Source organism: Takifugu flavidus, chromosome 6 (assembly GCF_003711565.1).
Source record: "Takifugu flavidus isolate HTHZ2018 chromosome 6, ASM371156v2, whole genome shotgun sequence".
In the NCBI taxonomy this organism is placed as follows: domain Eukaryota; kingdom Metazoa; phylum Chordata; class Actinopteri; order Tetraodontiformes; family Tetraodontidae; genus Takifugu; species Takifugu flavidus.
The window spans coordinates 434,936-458,793 of record NC_079525.1 but is presented as its reverse complement, the minus strand read 5'-3'; the positions used below and the strand labels follow the sequence as shown (position 1 = coordinate 458,793).

The 23,858-nt window shown below is 46.9% G+C and overlaps 1 protein-coding gene across 16 annotated transcripts in view; it reads left to right on the top strand.

The window, feature by feature from the left end:
• LOC130527259 (nuclear factor 1 X-type-like) overlaps positions 1–23,858 on the top strand; it is a 77,440-nt gene that overhangs the window by 16,537 nt on the left and 37,045 nt on the right. For 14 of the 16 annotated variants that reach the window (XM_057035544.1, XM_057035539.1, XM_057035536.1 and 11 more), the window contains one exon: positions 10,420–10,951. In XM_057035544.1, coding sequence (XP_056891524.1) covers positions 10,420–10,951 — 532 coding nt within the window. Of the gene's footprint in view, positions 1–9,242; positions 9,832–10,239; positions 10,952–23,858 lie in introns of those variants that run through there. The other 2 variants (XM_057035535.1, XM_057035528.1) reach the window with 2 other exon arrangements.

The following is a 23,858-nucleotide window of genomic DNA, read 5'->3' as shown; positions in this document are numbered from 1 at the left end:
ACGGTGATATGTTTGTGTTTATTGACTCAAAGAGACGGATCGTGGCTGCGCACACAGCAGTGTACAGGTGGCAGGGGTCCAGGCTCGGGGAAAACGTGTGTGTTTAAAGTACACACAGGCCTAATTATGCTGATTTAAGCATTCTTGCGGTCCTCCCTCATGGCTTGCGGTGAGTTAACTGGCACAGGGGCATCCAGCAGAGAGAAAGAGCGAGGGAGCGTGGGTAAAGGTAAAGAAGACAAAGGCAGAAACTGCAGGCTTCGTAAAGAGATTGAATTAAAAGAAGAAATGGTTCCAATGCCCCCAGAGTGATGCAGTCAGTGATGTTGTCCCGGGCCTTGGCCAAACGTGGGGAAAACTTACAGACGCCGTCAACCCTCCTGGCAGGTTTTCCCCCTTCCTCACTTTGGCGTTAAGAGCAGCTCTGCGCTTGGTATTTATTTTTATATTCAGATGTTATGGATTGCTCCGGGAAAAGGCCGTCCCTTTTCCCAGCAAGAGGAATTAATACTGTTTGACTGTACTCTCTGGAGTCTAAAAGGAGGAATTTTGCAGCGCAGCTCTGGAGGTTTACAAGTGAAAACTTGACGACAGCTAAATAAACAGAGCAGGATGATTAAAAACTGACCCCTCGTTATTGACTCCATGTTTGTGTTTATGTGCTTCAGTACTCCGTCTACCCACGCACGAATACGTGTTGTTGTGTTTGTGTTTCTACTGTTTCCCCCCAGTTTCATATGACACGAGGAGAGCAGAGAATCTCTTAAAGCCACGTGTCAGCGTCCTCCCTAAAGGGATGGATGCTGGCGCTGGCGCCCGGTGCGCGCTCAGGCCACCTTGCAAGCAGGTGATAGAATCCCGTGGGAGGCCCTGGCGGGCGCTTCTGTGTCCCTGCGTTCACTTCCTGCCACCCCCCATGAGGTCAACTGACACAACACGTGCTCTCATTTCCCTCACTCTTTAAATGTGCTTATTTTGGGGTTTTTGTTCTGACTCACTTCCCATATTTTACTGCTCTTGTCTGTTCCTCCGCACCTCGCCTTCTCTGCTCGTTTGCTCCCCCGGGAAAGGCCGCAGTCTTATCTGGGATATGCTGGATTTGGTGAGCTTAAAAGCCATTTAACCAACTCCGTCTGCCTCTGCGGAGGACTGCACACCGTCTAAACCAGTTTCCCCATTGGCCGTTCACTGGATGGCTCTTACTGGGAAACAATTGCCTCCCTATCATCTTTAAATTCTAATCCTTCATTGGCCTCGGCTGCTTCCCTGATTAAAAGGTTTGATACACACATATCAGGTTCCATTAGAATATGAAGGAATGCTAATGTATCTTTACCTTGATAAAATACCTTAAACTGCCAAGTCCAATTTTTGTTTAAAAGTACTGGTAGATTATTTTCTTTATTTTCGGCCCTAGAATATATTGAATGTTCCAGTCAATAAATCTGATGTAAAAAAAAAAAGAAAATCCAAATTCTCTTCTATCATTTTTATTTGAAATTTATTTCTATTTAAACGTTCACTTTTATGGGTCTGGCTTGACTGTAGGTAATAAAACCTGAGTGTATGGAATGATAACGTGTAAATCCATAATCATTCCTAAATGGACGTTATTAGGATCAGACATTTGACAGGTTGCGCAGGACTGGGGGGGGGCGTTTGCTCATTTACCTCTGGCCTGTACGTGTCGGTGGTGGAGCAACTCACGGGAAAATTGGGCAGAATCTCCAGGCATCAGCGCAGAGGCCCGGCCGTCCTGCCGTGAGGGCGTGTGCATGTGCGGCCCATACTGTTTTGCATGTGCGCGCGCGTGTGTCTGTGTTGAATATGTGTCCTGACAGCCAAGAAGCCTCAGCACTACTGACGTGGCAGCTCTTGCTGCTTCCAGCCCAACGCTCTCCTTCTGGCTCGCAGTTCTGTGATACTATCAGACACCGAGGCCGACTGGTCACCCGTTCTCCGCGCGATAATGTGTTACTATACGACAAGTATTTTAGTCTAGTTAGTAATTTGAGCAGAAAGAAAGCAAAATATAATACATTTCAGATCTGTTTTACCAGGGATTCCACAGCTTCAGAGTGCGAGTGGTGATCAGAAACTACGCCCCTCCTGAATGTCTGATTAAAGAAATTAAAAGGGCATTTGTGGAGAAGGCAGCAAACAGTGTTGTGGGAGGCGTGAGGCTTGTTTCCTCCTCCTTCTCTTCTCCCCGACCTGCTTGGGAAGTGCCTGTTTTATTGAGGTGGGTTCTCGGCCTTTTATGCCCCCTCTCTGCGGACGTGTACTTAGGGCTGTCTGCCTGCGGTGCTGCGGTGCCCCTGAGGTCTGATCGAGGTGGTAGTTTAGGCTGGGGAAGTCAGCGAGCGTGGTCACACAACAGATAATTGTGCACACACGCGCTCTCTCTCTCTTCTGAAGGCACCCGTCTGCTTCTGTTTATCCTCCCCCTGCTTTGATGGAAGCTCTGCTTTGAGAGGATAAAAGTTTCAGAATGATTTAGCCGCCGTGTGCACATCTAGCCGTCCTTTTACGTGTTTTGTTTATGCGGTTGTGCACGCACACTGATTTTTTTTCCCCCCGCCTTGCATATGTTCGTGTATTCTCTGTTTCTTCTGGTCTGGCACGGCGCCACTCAAAATGGGGAGAGTGACCTTTAGGCCCTGCGGTGCCAGCTCAGAGTCAGTTATAAGTCACCAGCACACGAAGAGTCTGTCTCCCTCTAACCTAAACTCTGCCATGCATATCAGACATCAGGACCTAACTGGTAAAGCACATTTGGAACAGACACCTTCTAACCTTACGGGATCAGAGCTGCACACAAAGCCACTTGGAGCAGCCACCCATTACGCTAGCAGCTCAGCGCAGACAAGGCAGAGTGCACAGGCAAAAGGCCCAGCTCATATCATGCCACGGGGAGCAGGCACCGTTTAACCCTCACAGCGCCAATTCAGCACAGGCAAAACTCCAGCTGACACGGTAAGCAGAATTAAATCTGCAGGCTTCAGTGTTCATGATCCGGAGCTCAGTGTTACACAAAAAGCACGCGAAGTGTAACAGGATTGCTTTTCCATAGGCAAATTAAACAGCTCCAACTCAGGACAGGAGGTTTTTTTATATATATGGAAGAAAGAAACACTCCTGTTCTCAGAATATTCAGGTCTTCCGCTATAATAATACAATTCTATGGATGCTAATTTGAAACCGTGCAGTTTCAGTCACACATCAAGTATGGAATCATGCAAACATAAAAAAGGGAACACAAATAAAAGCAGAAAAGTGTGAGTAGAGCAGAAATAAGAGTTAACTTCTTAAAGAAGGTGATACAATCACCTGCATCGCAACGAGTATACAGGCTCCACTGTGCACGTGTGTGTGTGTGTGTGTGTGTGTGTGTGTGTCTGAAAGAGTTCCAGCATAAATGGAGTGAATAGGAGCAGAGAATCCTGCAAGATGGATTGAAGTGAAGCTAGCGAGAGCGCGGGCAGCTGGTACAGGGGTGAGGCTGTGGAGCAGCGGGAAGGGAGAGGAATGGCAGGATTTACAGGTGTGGTGAGGAAGAGGCAAAGGAAACAGGAGAGAGGAGAGGCTGAGTGTGCAGCGGTGGAGGGCAGAGAGGGAATCTGTGAGTTGGGTTACAGTTTTTACATAAAGGGTGAGGGCTCTCTGCCCGGGCTTTGCGGAGAGCCTGGCATCTTGCCTTTACCGACTGGCAGAACCACGACCAGGGAGGAATAAAAGAATGAGGGGGGGGGGGGGAGCAAAAGACTGGGAAAGTCTCTCAACACTGCGTCTCTTGTGTGAGGAGAAGGCCGCTTTGGCTGCTTCCACAGAAAAGGGAGGAGGATATCAGGTTTCACTATCTGCCCGAGTCCTCGTGTATTTGCTAAGCAAGAGGTTCAAAACTGCTGCTGAAGGCAGGGCACGGTGGCGGGTGTGCGTCCCAGCATGTGCCGACTGGAACGCCGTAGGTGTGTGCAGCACTTTGCTTCGGAGTGAGGCAGACACACACACACACACACGCACACACACACAGTTGAACTGTGTACTTTAGCTTATCAGAAAAGCTGTTCTTTTCCTATTCTGCACTTCAGTGCTTAGAAACTGTGTTACTAAGCACTGATCAGTGTGTGTGTGTGTGTGTGTGTGTGTGTGTGTGTCTACTGTAGAGACCAATCCAGCGAGGGCACATATGGCACACATGGAGGAGTTTATATATATTCTCCGAGTGCACATGTAATCGTATACTGCTCCATTTCGCTGCTGCCGCATGCTGGAATAATTTCATTAAATCATTGTTTGCAACAGGCAGCAACAGAAACCTCTGAATTTAGTTTGAATATAATTCCCTCCAGTTTTATTTATGCAATCATAATGCAATCGCCCCTGAGAGAAACTGTATTTCTAATTGACAGCATAAATGTGACGTGTGTGTGTGTGTATTTATATATATTTATATATATATATATATATATACATATAAAAATTATACTATGGTGAATATAACTGTGCTAACAGCTTTGCATATCACAGAGGGGGAAAATGAAGCTGTGATGTACCTGAGTCACCAATAATAAAACCTGCAACATCAACTCCCAAGGTAGATCTTCCATATGGAAATAAATAAATAAATCCTGAGTTCTTCCATTTATCTTAAGCGTGTTCCCACTTGGTGATTAAAGAGTTTGCTGAGACAAACTGTTGCAGGGTAATGGCGTAGTTCCGTAATTAGAATTAGCCAGGAGCGTAGCAGCGACACTCCTGTTTGCCATCGGCCTCTGTGCCTTTAAAGACATTTAAAGTTCATTTGCTCTGCCTTTCCCCTCACAGCCTCACGCCACAAATGGCTTCCAGACTTTCACACATAGTAATGCTTCAGTGTGTAAACAGGCGTAATTACACACGATGCGGAGACACACTCTCAACACCAATCTGTGGCAACAAGAAAGAAAAAGCAGAAACAGAGGAAGTTTTGTTTCCTCTTTTATGAAGTAGAATTAAAGAATGAAGGGCCCTTGTTGATGAAAGATCGAGAATAAAGTGTGTGTGTGTGTGTGTGTGTGTGTGTGTGGCCTGGAATGAGCGAGTGAAAACAGAATTAAAAAAAAGAAGATTTCAGTATTTCTGAGTGTTCGTGGAAATGCTAGTTTGGTAAACTTGGACAGAATGATTCCGTATCCCCGACGTCTGTGAGGTTGCTCAACTGTCACCTCATAATTTCAGGGTGTTACGCACACAACTCAGTCTGCACATCGTTTCCTCCAGTATTCATGGGAACAAAATATGGAATATTTTTGCAGCCCACAGGATCTTTTTTCCCTCCGTTTTTCTTCTTCTGGCTTTAAGAGTGAGCAGAAATAGAAATGATTTTATGCCTGTAGTTAAATAAAAACGGGTCCGTGTCTGTTTTATATTAACTTTCAAATATTGTGGTTCTGAAAAAAAGAACACTTTATAATTCAGTTGATTTTCTTTGCTCACAGCTCTCTCTCACACACACATGCACACACACACACACACAGCGACAACCCCAGCGAACGGGTCGAGCACGCTACGACAGGTGGAAATTGGAATTCTCTTTGGATTATTTGCACTGTAAATTTACATGAAAACTTTATAAAGGAACAATTCTCCAAAATGACAATAAGTACAGCTTTTGTAGTAGCAAGAACACACTTCGGAATAAGTTTGTGTGTGTGTGTGTGTGTGTGTGTGTGTGTGTGTGTGTGTGTTTCTGCTTTTCACTCAAAGCATAAGCGACAGCAAGACTTTTTAAACTTTATTATAGATGATTTTTCTTTCTGTAGACATTATTACGATGATAAATGTGTTTGCATGTACCTGCTCAAATAATAATAAAATAATAATAATAACCTGGAAAAGCCTTAGGCTATTATTCGTATTATTACAGATGGTTAGTGTGTTACCATAAATTATAATGCAAATTAAATTGATAATTATACAGCTAAGAAAAAGTGCTATATTTATTTTTAAAAAAGATTTTTTTTTTTTTACTAAATTGAATAAGATACAAAACAGAATGTGAGCTATTTGTTATAATTCAACTGAGAATAGTTGTAAAGTGCGTTTTGTGACTATGGAAATATTATATTTTCCTTATATCATTATTTTGTCTTAGTAAATATTACGTGGTCCAAATTTACAGCAACAATGAACAAATGTAACAAAAGACGACGTGGTGTTGAATAAATTCAATCAGATTTAATATTCCTTTTAAATATCTCATACAAAGATTAGTCGTTTGGTAATTATTTGCATGTCAATCTTGTTTCGTAAATTTGAGCTGAATTTTAATTCTAATCTAAAATTAAAAACTTCTGGCTGCTTCTCCTTCACACGTCTGGACGTTTAGCTTCATTAGTGACTGACTAAACACAGCTCGTCATATATTTACAGCTTTATTCCCCCGACTGCTTTTTAATTCCGAATCGACTTTTTTAATTAATTTTGACCCTTTTTGTTTATCGTAAGCCGCTCTGGCGCGAGGCCGAGAGGAGCCCGTCGCAGGGTTTGTTTATTTGTGCGGATGGACAAATAAACAAAACTCTGTTGTCGTTTTTTTGGCAGCATCACGTCGAACAATAACACGATAAGTTAATTTTTATCCCGATTAATTTTTGCGCGTAACCCTGAAACCAAAGAGACGAGCGGAAAAGATCGAATCTTCTGCCGTAGTTTTGTTTCTTTGTTGTTGTGCTGCTTTAAAATCAATATTTTCATGTCGGTGTAAAGTCGAGTTGCGGGTTGTCAGAGGTCAAATGGAACGTGTTTATATTCGGAATATTTGTGCGCAGTTGTTCGCGTTTAACGCGATATTTGCGCCATTTAAGAGGGAATTCAATTTTGGCACCTTTCGGCCTCGGTTCCTCCCCATTCCCAGATAATTGATTTCAAAGTTGTGCTCAGCGTTCCCTTGTTTCCTTTCCTTCCAGCCCAGAAGCCTCAGAATCGGGCGCTTTGCCGCTGCGAACTTGGCCTGAGCCGGGGTTCATTTCTCTCCCGCTCCCTGGGTTTTGCACCGACGCAGGTTGCCTGGCGACCAAAGGTCGTTATTTTCTAATGGCAGCATGGCATGCAGAGATAAGATGAGCCATTGCTCAAATCATTGCAAAGCAGATGCCTGAAGGGTCCAGCGACAGGGCCCAGCGGTCTGCCACCCGCCGTTCTGCCCTTTTGAACTCTGGGCAAACAGGGGCAATTAGACATTGATGCGGGGGTAACTTTTCCCTGTATTTCAAAGCAAAAAACGACAGATTTTAGGTGCATTTCATGTGTCTTCATTCATTTGTTTCATTCAGTGTGTAAAATGACTCATTTCTCCTCTCGTGATGGTCCCTTTTGGTTTTTGTGACCATCGTGTTAATTTAGTTAATAAGCAACATTAGCAGGAAAATGCCACCCGCCACTCTGTGTTCAAGCAAATGCTGCCTCTTTGAATTTACAAAGGACGGATTAGAATTTTCTTGGCAGGAGCGTTTTGTCTTTATTATCTTAGCGGCCTGGTGACATCTCAGGAGTGACAGTAACGGCACCGGTGCTGCCGGGCCTTCGCCGTATCTGTGCGGCCCAATCGAGCCTCCCGAACGATAACGATGCTGTTCACTTTCCCGTCTCTTCCTGTTCAGCCCGTTCGTCCCCACGTGCTTCCTCGATCTTCTCCTGTAGCTTTCACATTTCTAGTAAGGCCAGGGTGTATTAACAAACGGCACCAGGCCCAGCTCGGTCCAGTCCAGATGGAGCCTGAAGCCCCCAAAACACACACACACTGACACACAACGACAAGCCAGACAACTAGCCAGCTAGCTACCCACCTGGGTAGCAGTCCTTCAGCCAACCAGTCGTGTAACCTCCAAGCCAACCAAACAGCCAGCTTGCCAGCTAGTCAGTGAACCAGCCAGTCGTCCAGGCTGTGGCTCCACTGTCAGACACTGACGGGGGGAGCAGGCCGGGCTGAATCCGATAGACGCTGGAGCCAGCCAGGCAACTCTGGACTCCACAAGGCCTTTCCAAAGATGGCCTGTGCCACAGCACAGCGAGGGGCTTCGGGTCAGAATCAAACGGCCGGTCTCTCCGCTCGACTGCAAGGCCATTTTTGCAGCTGTTCGCATTCTAGGTTTGACTGTATGTAGGATCCCAAAGGATGAGCTCCCATCATGAGTAACTAGCTTATAATGAAAAGAGGGGCCCCTCCATAAGTCAGCCGGTGTCACGCGTCCCTCCCATGGGGCAGTGGACACGGCGTCCACCACCGAGGTCATGTGGGTGAGGCCGTACGGACACGATGACCCGAGTGCCAGGAGGGTTAATCAACCCTGTGCTCCGTGTGTGCATCCCAACGCAGCTCAGTGGGAACATGGACGAGCCCGCGGTGTGGAGGCTTTTGAGGAGGACGGAAGGAAAAAGTGGAGAGATGGTGCAAGAAGGCGGCTTGCAAGAGAAGAGCCTGTTTTTGGGGGGAGTATTTTGGGGGTCAGGGGTGGTAAATGTGCATTTTCATTCCCCCTCCTCTCTTTGTTTGTGTGGTAAATCCAGGAGCAGCTGCTGGTCTCGGGGTCTAGTGGGATTTCGGGTCTATGTTTTCTCATGCCATCCCATGCCAAGGTGGTGAAACGCGAGCAGTGGGAAGAGGGAGAGAAGGGTGTTTCTGGAAGGGAGGGTGCGGGGAGAGAGAGGGGGAGGGAGGGAGGGAGCTGGCTCGCCATGGTGGCCGTGACCACGCTGGTGACGGAGGCAGAGGGGGGCGTGGAGGGCTTTAGAAGGCGGGTGCTCTCTGGATTGGACGCATGTAAAATTAATATCCTCTGGACTTTGCTTTTGGACGCTTGGAACTTGTCTGTTTGGCTAATGACGCGCCTTCTGCCTGCACCACACACCGTCCTCGTCTCTCCCTCCCTCCCGCCTCTCTCTCTCCCTCCCTCTTTGCTACCAGCCACCAACAACCCCCCCCCCCCCCCACCCCCCCACTCTTTGCTTCCACTGTGCCATCTTTCACTTCCCTCCCTTTCAGTGCTGAGAGCGTGCGTATTGGCTGGACTGTTTGAGATCTGGTGCCAAATAGGTGGGCCCTCTGCACGTTGGCACCCACTCAGTCAATGGTTAGAGAAGGAAAGTGGAGAGGAAGAGAGAAAGAGAGACAGAGTTGGAGAGAAAGAGGGGGAAAAAAGAAGCGGCACTCGGCTTTGCCAGCAGTCGCGCGCACTCTTCCAACATTGATTCGGTCCTCTTGTTTTGTTTTTTCCTCCTGCGTGCGCCCCCCCCCCCCACATCCAGCTCTCTCTCCCTCTCTCTCTGTGAGTCTCTGCATATCCTGGAGAATTGAACCAATCGCACCTCTTGCTTTGCCAATCCTTTTTTCCTGTCCAAGATCCTTTTTCCTCTACATATTTTTGCAGGCAGACCAGGGTGGCTTTTTCACCATTTTCATCGTTTTGGTTTTCTGCTGCAGTATCGTTCTCCTGTTCACGTCAGGCTCTTTTTTTTGCTCCTTCTCAACTTCTGTGAACTCTTTTTCTCGCGTACACGTGAGCAGCAGCTCTCCTGCAGCTTCTGATAGAGTACCTCCTGTGTTCCCGTGCTGGTATTACACCACTCGGCCGGCTCATCTTTCAAACTCTTTTTTTTTAAGTCCTTCCTTTTTATCGGATAGCCTCCCACATTCTCTATTTTTGCGTATTTTTTCTTCCTAGTTTACTAAAAAAAGAGCTAATATATATGTAAATTGTATTCTTTTTGCATAATCCAGTTTTTGTTTTGCTGGTGCTTTAAGTTTCTTTGCGATCGGCGGCGCTGAATTTATGATGAAAGAGCAAAATGGTAACTAGCATGTTTTTCTTACTTCATGTTTTTTTCTTATTTCATCATTTTAATATTTTTTGGTAGAAATGTTTGTCAGGTCAGTCTTACTTAACAAATTAAAAAACAAAATATTTAACTCCATGTGCTTTCTTTTAAACGCTGCTATGTTTTGCAAGTCTTCTTTTTTTCGGTAATTTTTCCGACATTCTCACTTGCAGCTCTTCCGTGTTTTTAAAGTCCAAAATGGTTTCTTTCATTTGCAACCCTACCTTCATTTTCTCCCTGTCGTATTCAGCCCGAGTGGCGTGTTATTAAGTGACCGTCGTCCTAAACGTGTTGGGTGAAGTGTACAGCATCGTTCTCTCTCTCTCTCTGTCTCTCGATGTCTCCCTCACTGCCTCTCGCTCATTCTCTCCTCTGCTCACACAGAGCTGCTCCTTCATGCTGCGTACCGGTGCTAACTGCCTCTCTTCTTTCTTCCCATCCTCACCCCCTCTCCCTGTCTCCCCATCCTTCTCTCCTCCATTCTCCCCCCCCCTCTCCTCCTGCCACCCCCCATCCTGCCTTTCCTCCTCTCCCCTCCCCCTGACCTCTTCTCTCATACAGGATGAATTCCACCCCTTCATCGAGGCCCTGCTGCCCCACGTCCGCGCCTTTGCCTACACTTGGTTCAACCTTCAGGCCCGCAAGCGCAAATACTTCAAGAAGCACGAGAAGCGCATGTCCAAGGAGGAAGAGCGCGCGGTGAAGGACGAGCTGCTGGGGGAAAAGCAAGAGATCAAGCAGAAATGGGCCTCTCGCCTACTGGCCAAGCTCCGAAAGGACATCCGGCCTGAGTTCCGTGAGGACTTTGTGCTCACCATTACAGGGAAAAAGCCCCCGTGCTGTGTGCTGTCCAACCCCGACCAGAAGGGCAAAATGCGCCGTATCGACTGTCTACGCCAGGCCGATAAGGTGTGGCGGCTGGACCTGGTGATGGTGATCTTGTTCAAGGGCAGCCCCTTGGAGAGCACAGACGGGGAAAGGCTGATCAAGTCACCACAGTGCACCAACCCTGGCCTCTGCGTCCAACCGCACCACATCGGGGTGTCTGTCAAGGAGCTAGACCTCTACTTGGCCTACTTCGTCCACACGCCAGGTATGTGGTCACCTGCACACCCGTAGAGAGGAACGCCGACACATGAGCGCGAGCTGTGTCTCTGCCCTGTGTGTCTCCATATTTATGCACACTTCTGCATAATCACTCATGTGCACACAGGAATGGATTCAGGAACTCTGAATGTATCACGTCCACAAATATGGGAATTAATAGCAATTACAAACAAATTGAAGAAAAGGCGATTAAGCTGCGAAAATGGGTTTCAAATTTAGGAGGAATTTCTGATAATAATATCATGAAAGCTGTTTATTAAAAAAGCAGAAATCTCCCAGGATAGTTTTTTTTTTCCTTGATAAGAAATGACAAATCTTGGAATTTTGCATTTCTTTTTCCTTTTTTGGAAGCTTGTCACCGCGCACCATCAGTAACAATGAACGGAACATGTGTGTGTGTGTGTGTGTGTGTGTGTGTGTGTGTGTGTGTGTGTGTGTGTGTGTGTGTGTGTGTGACAGGCGGATGTGCCCCTAATAATTATCAGAGTCTTTATACAAATCTGCATTTTGTGTTTTTGTTGGGGGGAAAATGATCACTATATTGAAAATTTTGAATTCCCATTTTTCTTCCTGCATTTTCAGTGGAGCTTGTGGAAATTTACTGGCCACTTTCAAACCTTATTCTATAATTTGGCCACTGTCCAAATAGCCTGTGTGTGTGCGCGTGCGCGTGTGTGTGTGTGTCTGGTGTCACAAGTCTTCTGCCTTCAGGCCGCAGGCTGCTATTCTCCAACGTCTGCCTGAATTTCGAGCCCCATGTTGAACCCAGTGTTCTCACACATGCCAGTGAACGTGCACCGCCAGTATTAGTGCGCACGGCTAAATAAAGATACACATCTTAGATAACGGCAAAGAGAAACAGCACGGTCATCTTTGTGGCTATCCCACTTTGCAAAGGCGCCCAGCTCCAGCCACAGACACGGGTCGGTGCTGCCAGACGCTGCCACAGACACAGGTCGGTGCTGCCAAACGCCGCGGCAGCACCGTCCTCATGAACACACACTCTCTGGCCAAACACCGCTGTGGACTCCAGTGCATGGACTCCGCTCTGCGCGGCGTCGAAACACTGACTGCATTGTGTCGTTTTTTCCCCACATTGCAAAAAATAATAATAAAAAATCACTGTCACACACACACACACACACACACACACACAGGAAAGACATTTGACAGCCAAATACAGCTACTTCACCATTCGCTGGCTATATATACATGCAAACACACGCTCATGACCTAATATTATCTCAGCTGGAATTTTCTGGAAATTTCAAACAGTGAATCAACCAGCTTCACACACACACGCACACACACACACGCTCAGGCTCAGGCCAGGCCAGACACCTCAGGCGGCCCAACACTAAAACTTCGCAGCAGTTTCAGCTTTACTCTGAGGAATATTTATAACACTATGTCTTTACATGGGGGGTAAAATATACAATGTGTTATTAATATCTTTTCTAGAGATTTCTCTGTGTGTCATGTATCATGTAGCGTTGCAGCATCCAAACGTTGTGTGTTGTGTTTCTAAGTGTCGCTCACAGGAGCAAAGTTGGAGCACGTGGCTCCACAGAGAACGTGCACACTCTTACCGCTCATTTGCAGTGTGACGCAGCATCTGCTCGGCCTTATCTTATCTAGTTAACACAGCGTGTCAGAGTAGCATTTTCATCCGCCTCGAAAGGGACCCGCTCGCTCCGGCCCTGGTCGGGGGGGGACCCTGCGTGATGCTTGAGATGGAAAATGGGAGAAATGAGGTGAACTAATCCCTGCAAACCGGACGTAAAAACCCCTTTCTGATAAGTTGGAAACGCTGGAAGCTCACTTTCCCCTCGTCTGGGTTTTGTCTGGTCGGCGTTTCGTGGGTCTCCAGCAACTCTGCCTTCCTCGCTCCTCTTTGATCCCGTGCACACTTTTGTTTTGTCTCCTTAAACATCGTCCTCATTGTTGCGCTCACAGAGGTAAAGCCTCAGCTGAGCTCTTTTGTTTATATTGTAAGAGACGGGGGGAGAGCGAGCGGGCGGGCGAGCGAGCTGGAAGGGAGACGAGGCTGCGATACTGATTGTTCTGCTTGGCAGCGAGCGAGTCTCGTCGGTGTGGGAAGAAGAGAAAGACGTCTTGTGTTTTGTTTATGACAGAGTGGCAAACGCTGCCACGGGGAATCACTGGGCTCGCCGTCAGGCTTTCTCAGGCTGTTCCGCAGCCAGCCAGCCTTCGAGATCCTTTCTGTTCCGGAGCATAAGACGCTGCAGCCGTAGCAGAACAAACCACGCCGCCACAGTAAACAGCCTTCGCCACTGTTGCTCCTCACACCTCCGAAACCGACGCAACAAACCAGGCGCAGAGGCAGTTCTGAACCCAGCAGTTCTCCGTAGATGATGTTGATCATGTTTAAATATGATTCTATTCTGATAATCTCATAGTAATTATTGGCATGAGAGAATTTGACCTTCCTTTCAACGTGCTCCTTCAGCCATCTCTCCTCTATGATTGGGATCAATCCGCTTTTGAAATTTCTTATTTATACAAGGTTTTTTTTAAAAAAAAGTGTGAGGTTGAAAGCTAGCTCATTACAATGAATAATATCTTGGAATTCCTTTTTATTGCTCTTTCTCTCCCGCATATTATCCCCTCCCTTTGTTTCGTGCACTCCAAGTGTGACCATGAAAAGATGTTTGAAATGTGTTTCCAATCAAAAACACTGTACAGGAAATTTGCAGTCACACCGAGGGAGGTGTGAAATGTGTTCGCCGTGCCGTTTCTGCAGGACTGTTCCACACTTTCCTGTTGCGGTGGCGTGCCAGATCCCACCTCCCTCCCTCTCACTGTAGTGATAGTAATGCCTTGGACTTCTGTGAGAAAGTTCCGAGAAAACCCCCGAATGCTGACTGCAGGACGCCGGCCACTCTGGCCACCGGCTGCATTTACAAATATAAACCCCACTTATCTTCTATCACTACAGAAAAATTCCTGAGCCCTCGAGATTTTATGGGGGTAAAACGGACTTGCGGTGGCTCAGGTGCCGATTTGTTTAACAGTATTTCATTTAATGGTGAAATTCCAGTGAATTGCTTCGCGAATCTTGAAGTTGTTCTGGTTCCATCAGCAGCAAAGGTGAACTGTGGTTGAATCGTGGCACCAGTCAGGTCTGAGGCTTCTGAGACGCCCTCCACGTTTTAGCTTTAGCGTTAGCACGTGTCTGTTTTCCTGCCGTCGGGGGCGCGTGGAGGCGGCCGCGTATCAAATCTGAAGAGGCGAGACGCGGGAGAGACCTCTCGCATTAGAGAAACCTTCTGTAACTCTTCCTGGCGTTGGGGAAAAGTCTGTATACTTGGACAGCGAATGGCGTGCGTCTCGCCAAGGCCCTGTTGTGCGCCCGTTCCCTCTAAAACATGCACACGCACACGAGGCTGACTGGTCCAGAACCGCAGGCTCTACATTTATCTCATGAGAGCACGATGACTCTGGTACCAGAGGGGGGGGGGGGCACATGAGGAGGAAGTCAAAGGCGATGTTGTGTTTGGTCTTTCATTAAATTGACCAGTAAAGGCTGGCGTGCTGCAGACACACACACACACACACACACGCTCACGCTGTCCTTGAAACGGGAGCCGTGTGTTTTCTGAGCTGCCGTTTCTCCGTCTGACTTTGAGGGGAGGAAAACTCCTGGAATGATCGCTCCCTCCACATCTGTTTCCTTTTGTGTGAGGAGTTTTGCACTGGGAGATGTGAGGTAAACAGATTATTCCGGTGAAATCAGGGGCCATCGATGTGGGGGGACGCTCCCGTTCAAGCAGATTTGGCCTCTTTTACCACTTCTCTTTCTTTCTTTCTTTCTTTCTTTCTTTCTGTGCTGCCAGATTTTTCACTATTTCCTGCTCAGTTTTAATCGTATGACGGGTAAATTAGTACAAACAATTTATTTTAGCTTTGATTTCCTCCTTTTTTAAAAAAAAAAAATGAAATGCTTTTCAATGAGACGTAGGCGCTGTTAAATTGCAGCGAGCCTTTTAGAGTAAATTTACTTTTATTAGGGTACACTCACAATTTTATCTAGATAAACAGACTACTGTAATTTTACAAAATTACAATCACATTAAATCACTTCGCCCTACCTTTGTTTTGTTAGCCCACATTTATCCTGCATTTTGGGTTTTTCCATTGTTGAAACATATGACTGAAAATAATCTGCTTGTTGCTTTGTGACATGTGGCATTGCATGTACTTAATTCAGTCCACGTCTTAGTTTAAACATTTTATTTCCTCTAAAAAAAAATAGAGATGTTTTCCAAAGCATTGAATTCAGCATAAAGCCTGGAATCAGAATACATGTAAAAAAAAAAACAACAACATTCTAAAAGTAAAAGAGGAGGAGAGGGTGAGAAAGGAGAACAAGAAGAAACAAGAAAGAGATTATTGAGAGAAGAGTCAGCGGCAGTGTGGGGGGGGGGGGCATTATATGTATTAACGCTGTGTCTTCCCAGTGCCGCCTCTCTTTTCAGGCTTTTGTTGCGGCGCCAACCATGAAATGTGTCTGTCCCCCAAAACCATATACCCACTCAGGGCTTCCCCACCTCCGAGAGGAGGAGGAGGCGCAGGAGCAGGAGGAGAAAGCGCAGCGGCCAGCGCCTCGCTATCGAGCGTGCGAGCCAGACGGCACGGAGAGCCAGAGGACAGGGCTCATTCACCGAGCTGCACCCAGCGAGGCCCTGGCACCGGCTGCTGGGGCTCGCTAGCAACGGCTTTGAGCCGCACACTGCGACACGCACAACTGCATTCGCACACTAAAGCGCCGTTTGTGTCCTTTCACATTTTAGCCTTCAGCCTTTCCCCCATAAATTAGTTTTGCATATAATGGGTAAATAACGTCCGCTCTTTGTGAAAACCCGGCCTTTATACCGGCCAAACGGGTGGGAGAAAATAGGTTTCATTTCATTTCACTTGGTACGGGTGGGTTGAACAATAAAGATAATTATTATTTGGGCGGGTTTAAGGCTGATTTCAGAAAGTAAAAGGAGTTGAGAGGAGTTGTTTCAGCAGCCGCTTTTGGCACGATGCTATCTCTGTATGAAAGATGCCAAATTTTCATACACAAGTCTTGCCAACCTCCTCCCTCTGATCCTCGCTTTCTTCTCGTTTCTTTCTTTTACTTGTTCTCCTTTTCTTTTACTCCTCTTTAGAGTTCAAATGAATGCCCTCCCCTAGCCTCATTAGCACCCTGGACTCCTGTTTGCAGCTACAGAAAAATGTATAATAACTTGTAAGCACAAACATTTTAGCGCTGAATGGACCGTTAGCCCTGTTTTTCCTGAAAGCCGGGGGGGCTGGGAGCCCTGGCGAGGGGGGGGTTGTTTTTAATTCTCAGTTTCTTTTATTGGGTGCGTAGAAATATGGTGCCACCTGTCATTGACAAAGAGGGGCATTTACAGTATCTTAATATTTGATCAGATCAATTTTTTATATGCTCTTTTTCAGCTTAGAGTATCAGAGTTCCCTGGGGGGGGGGGGTCACTCGATCTCGGAGCTGAGCTTCACCAGGGCTTCAGTTGGTGTTCATTACACCGTGAGAATAAGAGAAGTTTAGGCAAGACGACGGCAGCGAACGAGCGGGCGAGATGAGAAGCACAACAACGCAGAGAATCACATTTGGCACGCGTGTGTGTGAGCGACTACGCTTCAAATCAGTTTGGACGCAGATCTGGGACGGTAGAGGCGGAGAAGAAAGCGGCTGAAACCAGAGCGGGAGCAACGTGGGACTGATGGGGGGTAGCACGTATATATGTGTGTTTGGGGAACGGGGGAGTTAAGGAGGAGATGAGATGGAGGGGGCTGCAGGGCGAGGCTGAGCGCGCGTGTGTGAGCAGTGTCCCTCAATGATGCCTTAAAAAACAGGCGGGTAAATAAACGGAGTGGCGGTAAACAAGGCTCGGCGCCGCATCAGAAGGCTCCGGCGCTCTGGACGGGGGAGGCGGAGCGGACTGGCGCTGACGAGAGCATGGCGCTCGTTTAGATAACAGGATGAGTTTGGAGTGGAATGGCATTAGCGTGAGGATTCATTCATGTTTGCTGGGGGGGGGGAGCAGGTGGGACGTGGACGTCGTCTTAACGAGGGGGTGCACGGTGGTGGGGGGGAGCTTGTTTTTATTTAGCCTTAATCAGGAGTGTAGATACAGGGAAGGATTGTGTTTTTTTGGGGGGGGGTACAGCTGTGGGATTGTCTAGAGACAGTGTGCGTTTGTGTCCACAGTGTCGGGGGCTGTTTTGGCAACGGCGTCCGTGTGAGCGTGCATACGTGCACACATCTTCTGTCTGCTTATTACACATGGGGAGTGCTGGGCTCCATTTTGAATCGATTACATTCGCAACGTGCCAAGCATCATGCCTTTTAAGAGGAGGACTGGGTTGGGATAAAGCAGATTGGTGGGGTCTCAGGGACACCATGGTGAACTGGTCACAGCAAGTTGCTGTGAATAGCTTCCTCCCCGGGCTGTTCATAATTCTGCCAGTCAGCTGGTTGGCAAAGGGACTCGGATGGAAGCTAAGTGCCATTGTGCATCGTTCAAACTTTTTAATCAAGGAGTTTAAGTCGTGAATGCAGATGGCAGTTAAGTCACCTCCAACCACTTAGAGGAGTCTGACTGACAGAGGAGTGCAGAGGCTCCACTTTCTAAAGCTCCTGATGCACCTCGTAATGAGTGTTAACAACTTTCTTTTAACTTGTCTATTTTTGTGTCCTTGTGGAGTAAGATGTGCGACGTGCCACTTTAGCAGAATCAGGAGAGAATGTACGTCAGTAATGCCATTAGGCTTTAATGCTCTCTCATGTCTGTCTTAATGGATAATCTGCCGTTTTATTTTAATAGCTTTCCACAAATATATTCAATGTGACAATAATTATTTTGAAGAGTCTTGATTTTTTTTTTTTTTTTTTGCCCGATGGTCATCATAAGCACTCAGAAATCCCCATCACTCGAACGCATCCCCATTTGCCCCACCGCCTTCTACCCTCGCATTTATTGGACGCAAATTTGGCTGGTTCCATGGCAACCGGTGCCTGGGTGGGTTCCAAGGTGCCTGCAGGGTGGCACCGGTTGTCGTCGTCTCCATCGCCGAGCTGTTGCAACATCGGTTTCCTGCAACGGGGCCAGTCCGGCGCCGGCCCACCGCCGCCACGTTGCTAGTGCTAACCTGCTAACCTCTGTCAGCTAACCCTCCGCTAACAGGACCTGCTCTATCTGGCGTCATTAGCCGCTGCTTCCACTGCTGCAGGCCTCACAGACTGTAGCGGAGGGGAAGCGTTTCACCGTTTCGCATATTGATGTGGCGTGGCTGCGTGCCCAGTGCTGCCTCCCACATGAGAGCGGCGGGGAAAGGAAGAGTGACAGGAGAGGATGGGAGGGAAAAAAGATAGCACAGAGATGCATTTTCACTGTATAATATATGAGCGTACACTATATGTTTTAAACAATGCCTCTTCTGTCTTGTGTAAATGTTCAGCGAACATTTGGCACAGGCAGTGCAGGAATCTAAGCGTGCAAATATCGTGCGCGGAGCGCTGTGCATTTATTTAAACAGCAAGGTTTGATAACAGATGTTGGCGGTAGCGTCCCTTCTTTTCTTAACTGTACATCCCCTCCAAGAGTTGTTTGGACAGCCGCCTGTAACTTGGACAAACAGTTTGCTTTGCCGTAGAGTTGAGGCGTCTTTTCATTTTGAACATTTTGTTCCATTTTATCGTGATATATTTAAAATAAAGGAGATATTTCGGAGCTCAGTCACAGAGTGAACGTGTGATTGCCAGTGTGGCCTCTTAGTCTTAATCACTTTTTTCCTTTTCTTTTCCATGTTTCTCTTTTTCTAGTGTTTGGGGGAGGTTTTGTTCCATAGCTTAGCTTGTGGCTGAGAGATTTCTCATGCAATGTGTGAAAGGTGATATGGTGATCCACGAAGGTGCTGGAGGTACCGTGCATACTCAGCCGTGCCAGCTCGTGCAAGGAGGCCTGGGGAAAATTTGAGTTCATCTATATGCACAGGAGATGTAGTATTAGGTTGCTGCATCCTTCCCTGTTTCTCCTGGACGGTCCCAGCACTCTGCATACCCACTGACTGGAAAATGGAGCGTGGATTTAGGATATTGGTGCACTCATTAGCTCCGTTTCCTATATATAATTCTGTATTAGTGTTTATTTATGTACTGACTGTGCATGTGGGGTTCCATCCTACTAAACTGGCTCATTCCCAGCTTTTCCTCACAATTCCTGTAGCTGGCCAGGTGGCCCTCAGGCCTCCAACCAAGTGGCTCTAAAAAAGACCTCCTAATGATTTGAGCTGCAAGAGCTGATGTGACAGCTCTGAGCCGTGGCCCTACAGCCACACATCTCAAATGGGATCAAACTGGTCTCGCATTACTAACTCTTAACATACTGTAATGATCTTTGGATGCTAGGTGCCTTGCACAGGTGCTAATGGGATGCTGCCTCCGAGCCGAGTGTCAACTGTTTCGCATCCTATCCCATAGTCTCGGGCCAAGTAAAAATCACTGCGGATGCTAAATCCTTCCCCAGTGGACCATGTTCATAAGTCACAATCTAGGCTGATCCTTATTAATGCAGCGGGTCATGTAGACATCAGTATCCAGCTGCCCGTTCGTGCCCGACTGTTGTTGTTGACACAGACGAGGATGCAGAAGATGAACGTTTTCTGGAGTTCTGACTGTATGTGACGCATGCACGGCTGTTGTTGATTAAAAGTTGTTGTTGTAATTGCGGAGATTAAAATGCCAGGTGGCGGATGTGTCCCGCTAATCCCCTATCTAATTTCGAGGTCCAGGGGTGAAGCTCTTAATCCGGAACACACACATACACTCACTCTTTTGCAAACACACATATTGGCCACAAAGAAACACACGTGCAATTTTAAGGACAAAAATTTACACGGTCCCCAGAATGATAGGAAAGCATTGTGCTGTACTCAGTATGGCCATCCAGTATATAAAAGATAATTTTACTTACTCTTCTGAGTCAGTTTTACAAGACAGACTAATAATCACTGTTGCAAACACACTATTTGGGGTTTTGCTGCTCTTTAGACTTTGCTGTTTAATACATTTATTCACTACCGTTATATAAAAGTTATGCCAAATGATTGGCTTCCTTGTTTAAAAGAGCTGTCTAAATATTCTTACAGCAGGCACCATAGTGACCAGTGGCCATTTGGACCGCTACATCCAATACTTTCAATTGTGAAAGATTAGTGTGCATGTGATGAGTGCGCCAGTGACAGACAGATAAGGAGGCTGGCTGGCCGCTCCACCCTTTACCTCAGTTAACCCTGCCCCGCTCCACGATGTGGGTCAGCTGCAGTCTGGGACGTGCGTTTACGGGGGCAGCTACACTGTGATAAGCTCTGGCCTCGTTGGGCAGGCGCAGCGGACGCATGTTTTTTTGGACAGTCCACGTCTTAGTTTAAAACTTGTTTGCTACATTCGTTAGAACTTTACATACTTTAATCTGACAGAATTTCTCTGTCTTTATTTCCAGCCGTCGGCCTCTCAGGTGTTGCGACAGTGTGTATTAGGTTAGTGCAGTTTACAGCACAAGCTAAAAGGGTGGAGGAAGGAAGGAGGGAGGAGGGAGGGAGGGAGGGAGGGAGGGAGGGAGGGAACTGCCTTTGCCCTGGTGTTGGGTCATCTCAGGTGAATGGTGTGTCAGGGCATGTGAGCATGGCTGCGGAGGGAGGAATCAGAATCAGAGGAGGAGTCTCCTGACAAACGGAAAAGTAGTTGAGGAAACCAGTCAGTAACTAATAATTCTACCCCCCCAAATCTCTCACTTCAGCTTAGTAGACTTGTTGCTTTTAAGTGTTTAACTTTTATACTGGAAGAAGCGTAACTTCTAAAGATGTAAGCAATAATAATCATACCGTAAAAAGGAGAAATGTGTATTTTAATGAGGTTGTCGATATTTTGAGGGCTGAGACCTGGTGAAGCCTGCGTATGCGCTCAGTCAAAGCAGCTAATATCTGCAGCTGTGAGAAAGTCGACTGTTCCAGAGGCCTCTGGCAGAGGGAAAATGTTGAGGAATTACTATTACAGTGAGGGTGGGGATTGACAGATGATTTTCCATGTCCACATATGAAAAAACAGGGTGGAGTAAATGATCTAGAGGAAGGGAGGGAAAGAAAGAAGCAGAGAAATGTGAGGAGGTGGCAAGAATGAAAGGCTGCAGAGAGAGAGCGAGCGAGAGAGAGAGGGAGCGCTTCTTTGCTGGGCGGGTTTCCTGAGGTCACAGTACTGAATATCACAGAGGAATGTGGAATGCTGAACCGCTGCCAAGGCAAACACACCGATCGGGCCACCGCCGCCCCCAATCGCCGTCAAGGGCTGCTTTATATACACACAAAGACACACAACCACGCAGACATATCTGTGCACAAGATTATATTTTGGACACGACCAGCGCACATTGACACATTGGCTATTGGGTTTACTGCCGTGCGCACGCACACGGTACATGTTGTACCCCTGTCGAAGACGTCAACACCTGCAGGAGATCTATTTTTTGGAAGCTTGCACAGGCGAAGTTTAGGTGTATCCGCCTCTGTGTGTGCGTCTGTGTGTAGCACGTTAAAATAGACCGTGACAGCATGGTTGAAACGCAGGGAGCTGTAAGTTATTACAGCTGTGTCCCACGTGCACACGTATTAAACGCATGTAGACATCAATGCACATACACATGGAATGAGTGACTCATTTACTGCAAGTTGGAGACACATAAAACACGCAGGCAAACACACTGATCTGGTGACTAATACGCCGTGCACACACTCGCTAAAGCAACGTTTGATGTTTTGTCAAGGACTTAGTTTATATCCGCCATCAGCTAAAAATAAATGGAGCGAAGATGTAGTGGAGAAGATCACCTTTGAAGACTTCCCTTCAAGTGCATTTGATGAAGAGAGAGAGATAAAGTGCTCATCCAAGGACCAAGTTCCATTTGTGCTCCATTTTCATACCGGCGAGAATCACTCTGAACGGCGAGGACATCTTCACAGCTTTCATGGGATCAAAGGCTGCCGTACGTTATGCCATCATTTACTTGTTGCGCTTACTCACAAGTCAGTATAAGAGTTAAAAAGCCCATTTGTAGCTCATTTCTTTGTGTGTTTGTAAGTTTTAAGCTGTTTTTTTTTTAATCTTCTCCACCAACGTCCTCGTGTTTTGGAGCACGCCGGGGTCAGGGGTCTTAACAACTGAGCTGCTCTGTCATTCTTTGATGTGGTTTGCCACGCAGATGTGCACAGTAACACACACACACACACACAAACCAAGGTCAAGTCGAGACAAACACAGCCAACACTTAAGGCCTTGTGCCTCTGTTTGTTCTCTTCCAAGGCGTTGACAGTTGAGGGGAAAACAAGGACAGGTTCTGCTATGCTGCTCGCTGCGCTTTGATGCCGTCTCATGTTTGCCACATGCACGTTAGCAGATTGTGAGAAGCCTTAGGCTCGGGTTTGAAACGGGGAAACTATACTGCAAACATTCAAGACGTTGAATTTAAATAACTGTAACTGCACTGGAACCGTTTCTGCATACATTTACATTTCTAAGTCTAGACTAAAAGTGGTTTTAATTGTTGAAAATCCACCCGTAACCATGAAGCCACCCGGAATTCCTGTTGTTAAATTAAATCTAGATATGGCATCATGTGGACTTTTGGGACCTCTCACAAGCTGAAGATTTAAAATATGATATTTGTAGCAGAATTCTGAGCACTAATTCAGCTGCTCTTCCTAATTGGACCTGTCGTCCCAGCTGTTTGGGTTATTCCACCTTTTCCCACACCATGAGAACCTGCTGCTCTTTTAATCCATAAAAGTATTTATATTTATAGATATAAAATGTCCTATGGTTGGTGTGTTTTTATTCTGCCCACACCCTGTCATTTAGCTCCTTCTCTCCTTCCATCCCTCGCTTCGTTCCCTCTCATGTTTGGTGCCGTTGGGAGAGTCGGCCCAGAGTCAACAGTGCGAGTGCCTCTTGGCTGATGACTGACTCCCCCCACTGTTTGTAAATATGTGGTAACCCTAATTAAAGGCAGCTCCACTTCACAACTTTCATTTCTTGTGTGCGTGCGCGTGCGCGCGTGTGTGTGTGTGTGTGTGTGTGTGCGGGTGCACGGTCACATCTGGAGCAACGGCAGAAACGTGGCACAGACGCACAGACTTACACAGATACAGGAAAGGACTAAAGGCAAAGGTGCACGGCTCATTCAATTCCGTTGTTATTGAGAAACCCTTCTCTCTTTCTCTCCCCTATCTCTGTCACACACACACACCCCCCCCACCCACCCACACACACACTCTTAACGTTGATAATTACAGGCTGTGTGATCCCAGTCTCAGGGCTGTGGTTTGGCTGGCCCTCCTTTCCCTCCATTAAGACACTAAACAGCATGTGTCACTCAGCACTTGGACACTTTCTCTCCAGTGGTGGCAGCAGGGGGCAAATAAATGTTCACTTTCACTCTCAGACACAAACACGCTTCCTGTCTGCTGTTCTTGCACTCATGCACATGCACAGAGGTGTTTGGTGTTAGCGAGGGCCGAGGCCAATTAGTGTTTTCCCTGATGGGCGCCTCAGGGTGGCCCTCGCACCGCCGCTGCCAACAACCGGAACCTTTTAATTCTATTCCATCCTTGATACAGTTTGTGTGTCATTTTATGTCAATAAGCACGACAGAATTTCCTTCTACTTTAAACGTTCTGACTCTGTATTTAAGTGCAAGTCGTAAACGTAGTTTTATAAAATCTATATAAGCCGTTTTTAAACTTGGGAAAGTGTGTCTCCTCAGTTGCAGTTTATATTACCACAAGCTAAGACTTTTATGTTGCAAATG